At 49.1% G+C, this 12,130-nt stretch overlaps 1 protein-coding gene across 4 annotated transcripts in view; it reads left to right on the top strand.

Moving 5' to 3' along the window:
• The window catches only part of PSD2 (pleckstrin and Sec7 domain containing 2), a 39,412-nt gene extending 28,612 nt beyond the window's left edge, over positions 1 to 10,800 (top strand). For 3 of the 4 annotated variants that reach the window (XM_070414854.1, XM_070414852.1, XM_070414851.1), the window contains 8 exons: positions 1,352 to 1,440; positions 2,492 to 2,535; positions 3,558 to 3,748; positions 3,917 to 3,987; positions 4,429 to 4,586; positions 5,445 to 5,589; positions 6,822 to 6,965; positions 9,529 to 10,800. In XM_070414854.1, coding sequence (XP_070270955.1) covers positions 1,352 to 1,440; positions 2,492 to 2,535; positions 3,558 to 3,748; positions 3,917 to 3,987; positions 4,429 to 4,586; positions 5,445 to 5,589; positions 6,822 to 6,965; positions 9,529 to 9,738 — 1,052 coding nt within the window. In that variant the 3' untranslated portion in view covers positions 9,739 to 10,800. Of the gene's footprint in view, positions 1 to 1,350; positions 1,441 to 2,491; positions 2,536 to 3,557; positions 3,749 to 3,916; positions 3,988 to 4,428; positions 4,587 to 5,444; positions 5,590 to 6,821; positions 6,966 to 9,528 lie in introns of all 4 variants that reach the window. The other variant, XM_070414853.1, reaches the window with a different exon arrangement.
• Positions 10,801 to 12,130: the final 1,330 nt, after the last annotated feature.

Raw genomic sequence — 12,130 nt, 5'->3', positions numbered from 1 at the left:
ATGGCTATATATGCACATGTATGTATACAAACATGTATACATAAAGTATACACATAAACATATGAAACACACTATATCAAGGCACACCTAGGATCTCTTCTCCTTAAGCCTTTGGAAAAGGTAGAGAAAACTCTTGCTTGTCAGCTACTCACAAAGCCTTGACTCATTGCTTTCTGAATTGTTTTCTGTGGTGTATAAGTGTCACACATGATGTTAATAGATTCTCTTTGTTAAAATGGCACCAAAGTCAATAAATTTGGGAAATTGTCCATGGAATCATTACCTTGGAGACATTTAAGCATGTTAAAGACTCTGAAACATATAAATAAACCTATTTGATTATGAAATCCCTTTTGAGGGATTACCTATTCCAGTGGTAGGTAATCTTGGGAGACACTGTCTATAGCAAACCTAAATCCACAAAATACTATACCGATAAGTATCTGGTGTTGAAGGGTCTTCGTGTTCACAGAGATGAAGTGTCATCCAGTGTTTCCTCAAATGTGGATATTGCAAGGAGAATCTGAAAGGATCAGGTGTTGGGTTTGGAGGGCTGGAGCCCCTTTGCTACTTAGTTGGTAAAAAAAAATGAAGACAGAACTTTGGGGTCTGCTTATTCCCAGCTATTTGTCTGTTTGTACCTCCTGGAGTAAAACCATCTGCTTGGGTTCCCTTGGTTCCAGCCAAGCTCAGCACGGGGTACCCATATGTGTTGCTTGGAACTGATTTTTGATTCTCATAAGATCAAACTCTCCCTCACTTCACCTACCTCTTAGAGGTCCTGCTGCCCCTCTGCACAGGTGAGAGGGTGAGACAGTTGTGACGGAATACACAGAGCTTCTGCTCAGGAGTCAAGAGGCCTGGGTTCAAGACCTTGAGAGAGTTAACCGTGGAGTAGCGGGTGAGAGCATGGGCTTCGGTGTCAGACACACTCAGCCCTTCCACTTCCTTGCTGTGTGATCATGGGCATATCACCTTCCTGCACTTCAGTTTCCTTACCTGTCAGATGGGGTTAATGCTAACAACCACCGTTCCTTCTCCTTGTGAAAGGAGACAATATCATGCATGTCAACTGCAATGCCTAGAACATAGTAGGCACCTGGCAAATGTCAACTATTACAATACTTCATTCAATCTGACTCCTTCAGCTGGGTAACCCCAACCTCTCATGATGCTCGAGGATCAAATAGATCTTGAATGTAAAAAAAGAGTTTTGTAAACTCTTGGAGACAGAGGGAAGTCCTGACCTTGATGCTGCCTCATCCCTTCTGGCTGGGCAGGGCAGGGCAGGTGTGGGGATGGCACCAGCCTCTGCCTCTACTCTCAGGCAGAACCGTTTCTCCTTTACAGAACATTGGCAAGAAGATGTCCTGCCAGCAATTCATTGCCAACTTGGACCACCTGAATGATGGCCAAGACTTTGCCAAAGACCTGCTGAAGGTATTACCTGCTACGGGCTCCCCTTTCCCCAGCTGTTCCAGGGTGGGTGGAGAGAAGAGAGGCCGCTGCCCCACTAAAATGATATTCTAGATTCTTAATGCCGAGGTCAGGGCCACCATGACTTTGGGACAGAGTTAGAGATCATCCAGCTCAACATTTGACTGTTATATGTCTTGAGTTAGGCAGAGGTGTCATGGTAATCATCAACACTGCCACCAATTGTCACAGCTCTCATGGCCATCACCACCATCTTTACCACCACCACTGCCATCAATTTCGCCACAGAGAAAAATCCCACTCATCCCTTCAGCATCACCAGGAATTAAGGGAATTTAGTTTTCTCTTGAGGCTGAAGCCCAGGTAGAGCTCTGGCCTTATAAGCCTGGTCAGTTCTCGCTTTAGAGGATGAAAAACAGGTTTTTGTTTTTTTTTTTTGGAGGTAGAAAATGAGTTCAGTTTTAGATAGTGGGTTTGAAGGTCCTGGTGATACCAGAGGGACAGTTGGATAGTGAGTTTGGAGGTTAAAAAAATAGAAGATTGTCTCCACCACTCTCTTATCATAATTACTTTCTTCACCATCAAGAAGCACTTGTTATTTGTGAGATCAAATCATCTCAGTCTCACCACCCACCTACACACTTCTTATCTACTCATTCACTCACAAATTCAGCCTCCCATGCATCCATCCTTCCACCCACTCACCCATCAACTCAGTCATTCACCTATCACCCACACAGACATCCCCTATACCCCTAAACATCCCCCCACTCCACATCCAGTCATCCACTCACCATCCACGCATTTCCCCACCCATTCACCTACCTACCAACCCATCTACCTACCCTCTCATACTCAAATCTGTCCACCCAGTCATATACCCAATCATCCACCTCATTCACTCACTCATCCAACAAACAAGTATGGATCAAACACCCACTTTGCCCCACTGGCTTAAAGGTGCTCCCTCACTGTGTCCACATTTTTAGAGGTAGATGGAGATTTCTTTGATTTTTCATTAGAGCTCCTCTCTCTCTCTCTACTCCTCTCCCAGGCCCTTTACAACTCCATCAAGAATGAAAAGCTGGAATGGGCCATGTGAGTAGTGTCCATGGGCACAAGTATGGGGACACTGAATCACTGGGAGGGCGAACAGGAGTGGCTGGGGGGTGTAGGGATGGCATTCGTGCCACTCTCCATGGTGCTGATTTTTTCACCCCAGGGCCTGTTGACCCCTGTCCAGCTGGCCAAACCTGATTTCCCCTTTGGGTTCTTTTTCTGTCTTGATAAAAAGTGTGCAGTGTTTACACTGCTATGGAACAGATTGAACGGTGCCTTTAGTTGCACATTGGCTTCCTATATTGGAGATACTGTCACTATTCCCAAATAATAACTTTCCCCTTTGGGAAGTAGGTAGGTAGACAGGAGGCATGGGCCCCCTATGACCCCAAGAATATGACTGACCATGTTTAGGTGGCAACTGTTCTTGGCAGTGGGGATGGGTGACTGCCCCCTAACTTTCCCTGTGAAGGCAGTGAGTCCTGAAGGTGAGCCACTTGGAAAGAGGTGTGGTGACCTTGCTCATTGGGGAGACTGAGTAGCTCTGGGGAAAGCGGCTGCTCTGCCCTGCTGTGTTCCCCAGGGCAGCCTGTGTGGCGGTCCCAGCAGGGATTGTTAGGAATTTCAACCCCGCGGGGAAGAGCTGGCACTCTTCTATCAATGCTCAATGGGAATCCTCATCTACTGGCTGCCCTTCCCCAGCATATCTGTGGGGCTTGGGCCGCAGCTTCAATCTGGCCATGAGTTACTGCTCCCTGGAGCTGGGCTTTCAGGGTTGGAGAGAAGACGAAGACCAGGAAGGAAATCTGGAGATAATGAGGTCTCCCATTTTGTGATCAAGGGTGGATTGGAACTTGTAGGTAAAAAAAAAAATCAAAGAGCAGAGGTCAGGGGTCAGAATTGCAGACTTGAAGGGAAGAGTCAAAGCTCTAGAATTGGAACCTCTGCTTTTCTGCTCTTCACCTTGACTGGCTCTCAGAGGGGTGGTTGGTGGGTCGAGGGCATGCTGAGGTGGGGCTGAGGCCTCCCGGAGGCGGTGCTCAGGCCTAGCGATTTCCCAGTGACGAGGATGAGCTGAGGAAATCACTGTCTGAGCTGGTGGATGACAAGTTTGGGACCGGCACGAAGAAGGTGACACGGATCCTGGATGGCGGCAACCCCTTCCTGGACCTCCCACAGGCTCTCAGCGCTGCCACCTACAAGCACGGCGTGCTGACCCGGAAGACCCACGCGGACATGGATGGCAAGAGGAGTGGGTGTCAGGCGGGGGAAGAGGCGTGGGGAGGGATGCTAGTCCAGAGGGGATCCACCCCCTTGGCCAGTCTTCCGGGGATGCACATGCAGGCAGATGTGCTGGGAGGCAGGGGAGGAGATATCGGGGTGGGTGGTTGCAGCCACACTACCTGTGCCCTGTCCCCAGCGCCCCGTGGGAGGCGTGGCTGGAAGAAATTCTATGCGGTGCTCAAAGGGACCATCCTGTACCTGCAGAAGGTGAGAGACTGCCTCCGTGTCCTTGCCCAGTAAGGGTCAGCTCATCTCCCCAACCAGCCCCTGCCTTGTGGTGCCCAGAGTGTGCTGGGAAGGACCTGGGGCTTAGGCAGGTAGATGCTGGGTCCTTCTCGAGAAGGGGCTCGACTCGGGCTCACCTAGAGCTTTGGTTAGTTCAGGGAGAGTGTTTTTAAGTGCCCAGGGGCTCAGAGGATAGCAGTGTAAGGCCTGTGCAGGCCTCTGGGATAAACTGAGGAGTGCCTGGAGTGACTCTTGTTGGGGTGGGCATGGTGTCACAGCAGCAGGAGTTGAATATGGAGAGAGATATATCAACAGAGGGAGGGAGAACAAGAGGGAGGGCAGGCAAGGGTGGAGGAAATGTGGGTCAGTAAGCCTGAGCCTGGCCATGACAGAGGCTTGCCCACCTCTACCCCACCTGTCCAGGATGAGTACAGGCCTGACAAAGCTCTATCTGAGGGTGACTTGAAGAATGCCATTCGTGTGCACCATGCTCTGGCCACCCGGGCCTCTGACTACAGCAAGAAGTCCAACGTGCTCAAGCTGAAGACGGCTGACTGGAGGGTCTTCCTGTTCCAGGCACCGTGAGTAGGAGTGGGAGCCCCTTGTTCCCTCTGGACTCAGAACCGGCAGCATGGAGCCTGCACCGTACCCCTCTCCTCATCTGCTTTAGGGGAGGTGCCCTCAGCTCCCCCTGCATGTGTATCCGCTCAGCACAAACCAACAGCAGGGCCCCCTGCAGCTGTGGTTCTCCAAGGAAACTTGAGATGCTGAGGAGACCACATGTAGCTTCTCTGGCCCCACCTTAGACCTGCTGACTCAGAACCTCTGGGGATGGGCCGGCAGTTGGGTTTTAACAAGCCCTCCAGGTGGTTCTGATGCTGAACTCCCTACACAAGGGGTAGATGGAGTCTATGAACCATCCTTCACTTTAAGTCGCGGTGGGGGGATGGGAGGGAAAGACTTGCCCTACAGTTTCTCTGTAAGGCCTTCCGTCCACTCCCCTGTACACCATCCTTCTGTGACTTCAGATGGGGGTTTCACGTTTCATATGAGAGAGGCGAGTAGGCGAGCTCTCAGGATGGGTGTGTCTGTGCCCGGGATGGAAGTGGGGATGACCTGCTGCTTCTAATGATCCTGGGGCCAGCTGGCTCCAGGACCCAGTAGCTCCATGGCCATTAGCTCTGGACCTGGCAGCTTTATCTTCACATGAAAATCTAGGTCTTGCCTGGGATCTGAGACAGAAGGGAGCTCCCTATCCAGATATGACCAGGCCCACTCAGCCCCCAGCCCACCCTCCTCCCTCACTCCTTTGCCCACCTACATGGAGGTATTTGTGCTCTCTCTCTGCCAGGCTAGTGCTGGGTATGGGGTGCTGGGTAGGGAAGAGGGAGTCCTATTGTGAGACACGGGTGCCCTTTCCCCTCCCATTCTGTCCCCAGGAGCAAAGAAGAAATGCTGTCCTGGATCCTTAGGATCAACCTGGTGGCCGCCATCTTCTCAGCCCCGGCCTTCCCAGCTGCTGTCAGCTCCATGAAGAAGTTCTGTCGGCCCCTGCTGCCCTCCTGCACCACTCGCCTCTGCCAGGTACAAGCTCCTGGGGTCATAGCACCGCCTCCCCAGGCTGCCTCCCCCATGCCAGGCCCCCTCACTTAATAGCCCTCACCTCAGCTCCTACACAGTGTCCTGGGCTCAGAGACAAGGCGAAGGGACAGATACTCTCCCCCCTCACCCCTATTTACAGATGGGAAGACTGAGGCCACGCACAACACTGGCCTGGTTATGCTGTGGCGAGTGGGATGGGTGTGCTTCTATGCCAATGGCAGTGTATCCTGTGGATGTGATTGCAGGTCTGTGGGCATCATGTGTGTTTGGCATGAATGTGAGAAAATGTGTGTGTCATAGGGAGCTAGGGGTAGGAAGACGTGACTGATCCTTTATCCAGTCATCTACCCTTAAATGTTTTATTTGTAATCCCAGAAACTCCAATTCATCCAAACTCCAGTTTTTCAGTTATTTTGTGTGTTTATTTTTTGAGAGGAAAGGCTAAATGGAGGACCACAACTTGAGAGGTAGAGGGCAGGGGAAGCTTCTTACTTCCTGTCTTTGCCAGCTGCTGGCCCTTTTCCTACAGGGCCCTTCTCCTGGGTCTCTCCACTGAGCTCCTGGGGCTGCTGCTTAGGCCCAGAGCCTCTACACACGCTTACTCAATGCACTGTACATGCATTCACACACATGCACACACATGCATGCAGCCCATTGCTCACATAGCATAAAGCAATGTGACTATACTGTGGTGGGATGTGTGCATGCTCTTCTCTGTGTGACAGTGTCTCTGCCTGTCTTTCAGTGTGATGCTGGGTCTGTGACCATTAGATGTGTCTGGCATGAGTGTAAGAGAATGTGTGAATTGTATGGAGCCAGGGGTAACTAAGGCCAGGCTGCCCCTGGTCCAGTGTGTTTGTGTGTGCATGTGAGAGTCCATATGAGCCAGGGCATGTCTCTGGGTGATTGTGTGTCTGTCAGGGAGTGTGTATGTGCACATATAGGCTTAGGTCTCTATTCTCCCAAGCTTGCTGGTGGGGGTGGGGGGGGGGGTAGTGGTATCTAGGAGAGCTGATGCCAATGAGAGCAGGGAGGAAGGAAGAAGGTAGAGGAGCATTCCCTCAAGTCCAGAGCCTGGCTCTACCCCACATACTGATGACCCTGGCCAGGCCTCAGTTTCCCTGTGGTGAAGCAGATCCTGGCAGGACAGGATTAGATGCACCCCTATGACATCCTGAGAGCGGGATCTCACGGCACAGGACTTGTCTTTGCAGGAGGAGCAGCTGCGTTCTCATGAGAATAAGTTGAGGCAGGTGACGGCAGAGCTGGCTGAGCACAAGTGTCGCCCAGTGGAGAGGGGCCACAAGTCCAAGGAGGCGGAGGAGAGCCGGCTGAAGGAGCACTATCTCACATTTGAGGTGGGCCTCTGTGGGATGGCTGGTGAGGGACAGGGCTGGGGCCCGAGGAGGCCAGCTCCACCTCCCCTCTGCCACTTCTCACCACCAACATCATCCCATAGCCAGGGGGTTCCTAGTTTGGGGGTTTCCTACTTTGGGGGCTCCCCTGAGGCAATCATGAGCCATGCATGGTCTCCTATGGGCCAGTCTGCACAGTCCAGCTGTCAATGATGTCTCTCAAAGAGCACCAGCCGGGCTCTACCAGGCCTTCCTCCCCTCCCACCACTCCTCTCACTCCTCTCCAAGCCCCTCTTCACCTCCACTTTCCCACAGGCCCAGCTTCTCAGGAAGCTACAGAATCCCAAGCCCTATCCATGCAACTTTCCCCTCTTTGTCTCATTTTCCTCTTTCACCATGTTTCTTGAGCAGAGCAACTTAATCTCTCCTTCTAAGCCAGCGGTTCTCAACCTGTGGGTCACAACCCCTTTGGGGGCCAAATGACCCCTTCACAGGGGTCGCCTAAGACCATCGGAAAACACATATATAATTACACATTGTTTTTGTGGTTAATCACTATGCTTTAATTATGTTCAATTTGTAACAATGAAATTGGGGGTCACCACAACATGAGGAACTGTATTAAAGGGTCGCGGCAGTAGGAAGGTCGAGAACCACTGTAAAAGCTCTCCCTTCTTTCCATCTCATCTCTCTCTGCCCACTACCCTGATTCTGCCCCACGATGATTCCCAAATGGGGCTGACTGAGTATCACCTTCATTGGTTGAGGGATGGGGGTTGGCTTGAGGGAGGAAGGCAGGAACCATTTTGAACTGGCCTTGGGACTGCCCTGCACATGGGAGTGGACAGCCAGCCAGAGAGGCTGGAACTGGGCTAGGAAGCCCCCAGAGCAGGAAGGGCAAGAGGTTACCAATCTCAATCTCTAAATCTCTGCACTGATTTTCTGTTGAGGTGTGGGGAAGAGAGGAGAGACCTTGATAGACCCTGACATTTGGAAACACATAAAGCTTTGTAGCTTATAGAAATCTTCTCAGATCCACACTCTCTGCAAGGTAAAATGGTGATGGCAAAGCTACAGTGGACTGATCTCCTATGAATTTCCAGGTGTGATTCTCGTCACTTACCTTCTATGGAGTGATTTAATCCTCATATTAACTCTGTGAAGTGGGTTCTGTTATGATCCCCATTTTACAGACAGGGAAACTGAGGCTTGGGGAGGTCAGATCACTTGCCTGAGGTGACATAGTTAAAAAGAAGTGCAGGAGCCAGGATCCTAAACCAGGGGATAGATTATAGTTCCAGTGTCCTGGTCTTTCTCACTCCCACCTGGTTTAATTGGGGAGCTGGGATGTGAAGGCCAGCAATGAAGGGTCTTTCTGTTCATATGTGTGAGCTGGGCAGGAATAGAGTCTCCTGACCCTTACTCCTTGCTTTTTCCAGGACTCTAGCCTCCCTTGACTGTGATGAGGGCCCAAGCTCAGTGTCAAGGCCCTCAGACACTGTCAAATCATCCTCCTAAATGTTTATCAATTTACAACTCGGTTAATAGCTTGTGAATTTACCTTTCTCTCCATGCCCTCACCAACACAGGACATTATTGAATGTTTTAATCTTCACCAATCAAGTGGTGAAGCAAGTGGTGTCTTATTGCTATTTTAATTTGGATTAATTAAAAATTTTTAATTGTGCCCAGCCAGCATGACTCAGTGATTGAGCATCAACCTATGAACCAGGAGGTCACATTTTAATTCCCAGTAAGGGCACATGCCCGAGTTGAGGGCTGAGGTCTCGATCCCCAGTAGGGGGTGTGCAGGAGGCAGCTGATCAATGATTCACTCTCATCAATATTTCTATTTCTCCCTCTTCTTTCCTCTCTGAAATCAATACAAAATATTTTTAAAAATTTTAAATTGTGATAAAATACACATAGCATAAAGAATCATTGATCAGCTGCCCTCCTGCATGCCCCCCACTGGGGATAGAGCCCACAACCCAGGCATGTGCTCTTGACCATAATCAAACCCAGGACCCTTCAGTCCACAGGCCAATGCTCTATCCACTGAGCCAAACTGGCTAGGGCTCTTCTATTCTTTAGATCGCCTTTTTACTCTATTGATTGGGTCCTTAGATACACAGAAGTTTAAAATTTTGATGTAATCCTGCCCTGATCGGTGTGGCTCAATTGGTTGAGCATTGTCCTGTGTACCAAAAGGTTGCTGGTTCGATGCCCAGTCAGGGCACATGCCCAGGTTTCAGGCTTAATCCCCAATAGGTGTTTCTCTCTGTCTCTCTCTCTTCCTCCTCTCTCTTTAAAAATCAATAAAAAGATATTAAAAAAGACTTCCTCTTTAAAAATGTTTTTGAATGTAATCCCATTTGTTTGTTCTTACTTTTGTTGCCTGTGCTTTCCTATTATTTTTATTGGCTTGTTTATCTCCTTTTTATTGACTTATGAGAGTTTTCTGAATATTACGGAAGTTAGTCTTTTGTCATCTAAGATACAAATAGCTTTCCACATTTTGTAGTCTTTTGACTTTGTTTTTTACCTTTCTCTGCTCTCTCCCTAGAAAAGCCGTTATGAGACCTATATCCACCTCCTGGCTGAGAAAATCAAAGTGGGCTCAGACGACCTGGAGCGGATTGAGGCCCGGCTGGCCCCCCTGGAAGGGGAGGACCCTTCCCTCCGCAAGACACACTCGAGCCCTGCCCTCAGCCAGGGCCATGGAACTGTGACTGGCAGCAAAGCCACGAAGGATACCACTGGACCTGAGACTTAGCTCCACGGATGAGCAGGCCCCAGAAGCAGGCAAACGCCCCCAGAGGGGTCAGAGAGCACAATTCCAGCCACAGGCCAACTGGGCCAGCTCCAGGCAGTTGATGGGCAGCCATAGGGGTGTGGAGAGCCCCATGAGCCAAGGAGATGGAGATGCTATTCATGGCATTGATTTTGTATTCTAGGGCTTTTCTGGGCCTCAGACCCTCTCCTCAGCCCTTGCATCCCTGTCCACCACGGAGCCTCATGTTGTAGGCCTGTTGTGTGCATGCTCTATATACCATCTCACTGGTGAAGCGGGAAGGGCAGTGGACTTCCCAGGCCTTTGTCTTCTCGCAAGTTCTTCCCTCATCTCCCTTGTTTCAAAGGGCAGGCCTGGACTCCAGGTCTCAGCTTGGACCCCCACCCTTTTTCCTTCTCCCTCTGAGTTGAGCAGCAGCAGGTCTGCAGACCACCAGCACTATCCTCACTTCCTCTACACAGCAGCCTCTGGAATCACACCTCATTCTCGCGCTCACATTGCAATAATCAAGGACCCGGGCCTGTTCCTCTGAGCTGAGCTGTCTCCGCTCATGTGTGCGTCCATCTCACCTTCCATCCATTGAGGCCACTGCCGCTTTCTTTTATATGGACACAAGTGTATAGATACAGGAATTACTATCTATATAAGAACCCCCTTTAAAGATGGTTTTGGAACTGATATCAATTAGAGGATAAAATAAGATGAAGGAAAAGCCTATTTCAGGGCTGCTATCTGGCCCCCTGGTGGCCCTGGCACTCGGAAGGAAAGGTGGAAATAGTATTGACCTCCTCTCACTCCACCCCCCCTTCCGGCTGACCTGTGACTTACACAGCTCTTACAGGTGATGTTTTGGAACAAATAGGCAGTGTGTGTGCGTGCCACCCTCCCTGTCCCACAGGCATCATGGTGTGTGAGTGGGATGGGGCTGTGGCTCTGTTTATCTTTTGGTCTTTATGTTGGTGCTGCCAGGTCTCTGTGCTCCAGAGATGGCCTCTTGTTCAGATCTACTGTTACAGGAATAAAAGACAATCTGCCTTGCAAATAGCCACTTGTCAACAAGCTGGAAGATATTTGATGGGGGAAAGGTTGTGGAAACTGTTCATCCTCGGTCTTGGGAAAAGGTGGAATGACAAGTTGCTGATTGTTTTTTAAGTTGATATTTCTTTCACTATTGTAGTGACTCAGAAATGCTAGCTAAGGACATGTTTGGGAAGAAAGAGAAATTTGCCAGATGATGATCACAGACTAGCATCCTTTAAACCCTGAGTTCTTCAGACTGACAAGTGGTGGGGGTGATGACACCCTCAATGCAGCTATGATGAGTAAATCCTTTCTATTTTTTAAATACAGTGGGGCCTTGACTTACGAGTGTCCCGACTAACGAGTTTTTTGAGATACCAGCTGTCTCTCAGCCAATTTTTTGCATTGAGTTGATAGAGTAATTTGAGTTAACGAGTTCCTTAACGAGCTCCTTAATGAGCTCGGTCTCGGAATGAATTAAACTCGTAAGTCAAGGCCCCACTGTAGATTAATATAGTTGGGCCAGCAATTTGATCTCAGTGGTAACATATTTAGTTAATAAGTCAACCTTGCAACTAAGTACCCAACATTTACAAGTCCACTCATAGTTGATGCAAGGGATATGTGAATCTGTGGAGAGATGTAGTGATTTAAATTCAGATTATTTAATTTGGATTGTGTGAAAAATGGTGGTGGCGTAGGTGGAAGCTACAATGACACTCTCCCATGACCAAACTGGAAATACAACTAAAATACAGAAGCACCACCCTGAAAAATCAACTGAGGACTAGCTGGAGAGAATCCTGATCACCAAGGACAGAAAGCAGATTATTTAATTTGGATCAGCTGAAGTGTATTTCTAATCAAACCATCTGGCCCCTTCATTTTGCTGAGGATAATTAAATGCTCATTTAAGTGAAATTGAAAGAGCAGGGTGGCAACATAAAGAGCTCTGTACTTTCTCCATGCTGTCTCAAAGGTCTTTTGATTTTGGGGGTCAGCTTCCCACAATCCACCTTCTGAGGGCAGGTGAGTGAAAACAGAGGAGCAAGCCCTGTCTGTTGCAGACAGATGTACTTCCCTGAGCACTTGTTGTGCCTCCGATCAGTAAAAAACATTTTTTAGCTCACTTTCTTAATTGTATAATTATTTATTGTAAATTATATACATGTTCTACTGTACTAAAATATTATGTACATTATAAAACATACACAAAAATAGAAATTTAAAAAAGATGAGATGAAAATAAATGTAAATCAAAGTTCTAATATTTTTTTTCCTGCATTCTAATGGACCATTATGTTCACCCCACAAAATAACCCCCATTTTCCAGGACTGTCCAAATCCAGGGGCT

This window comes from Myotis yumanensis, unplaced genomic scaffold (assembly GCF_028538775.1).
Source record: "Myotis yumanensis isolate MYYU_CA2020_CCGP unplaced genomic scaffold, mMyoYum1.0.hap1 SCAF_5, whole genome shotgun sequence".
Lineage (NCBI taxonomy): Eukaryota > Metazoa > Chordata > Mammalia > Chiroptera > Vespertilionidae > Myotis > Myotis yumanensis.
Note: the sequence above shows the minus strand (reverse complement) of the source record. Positions and strands in the feature narration are given on the sequence as shown.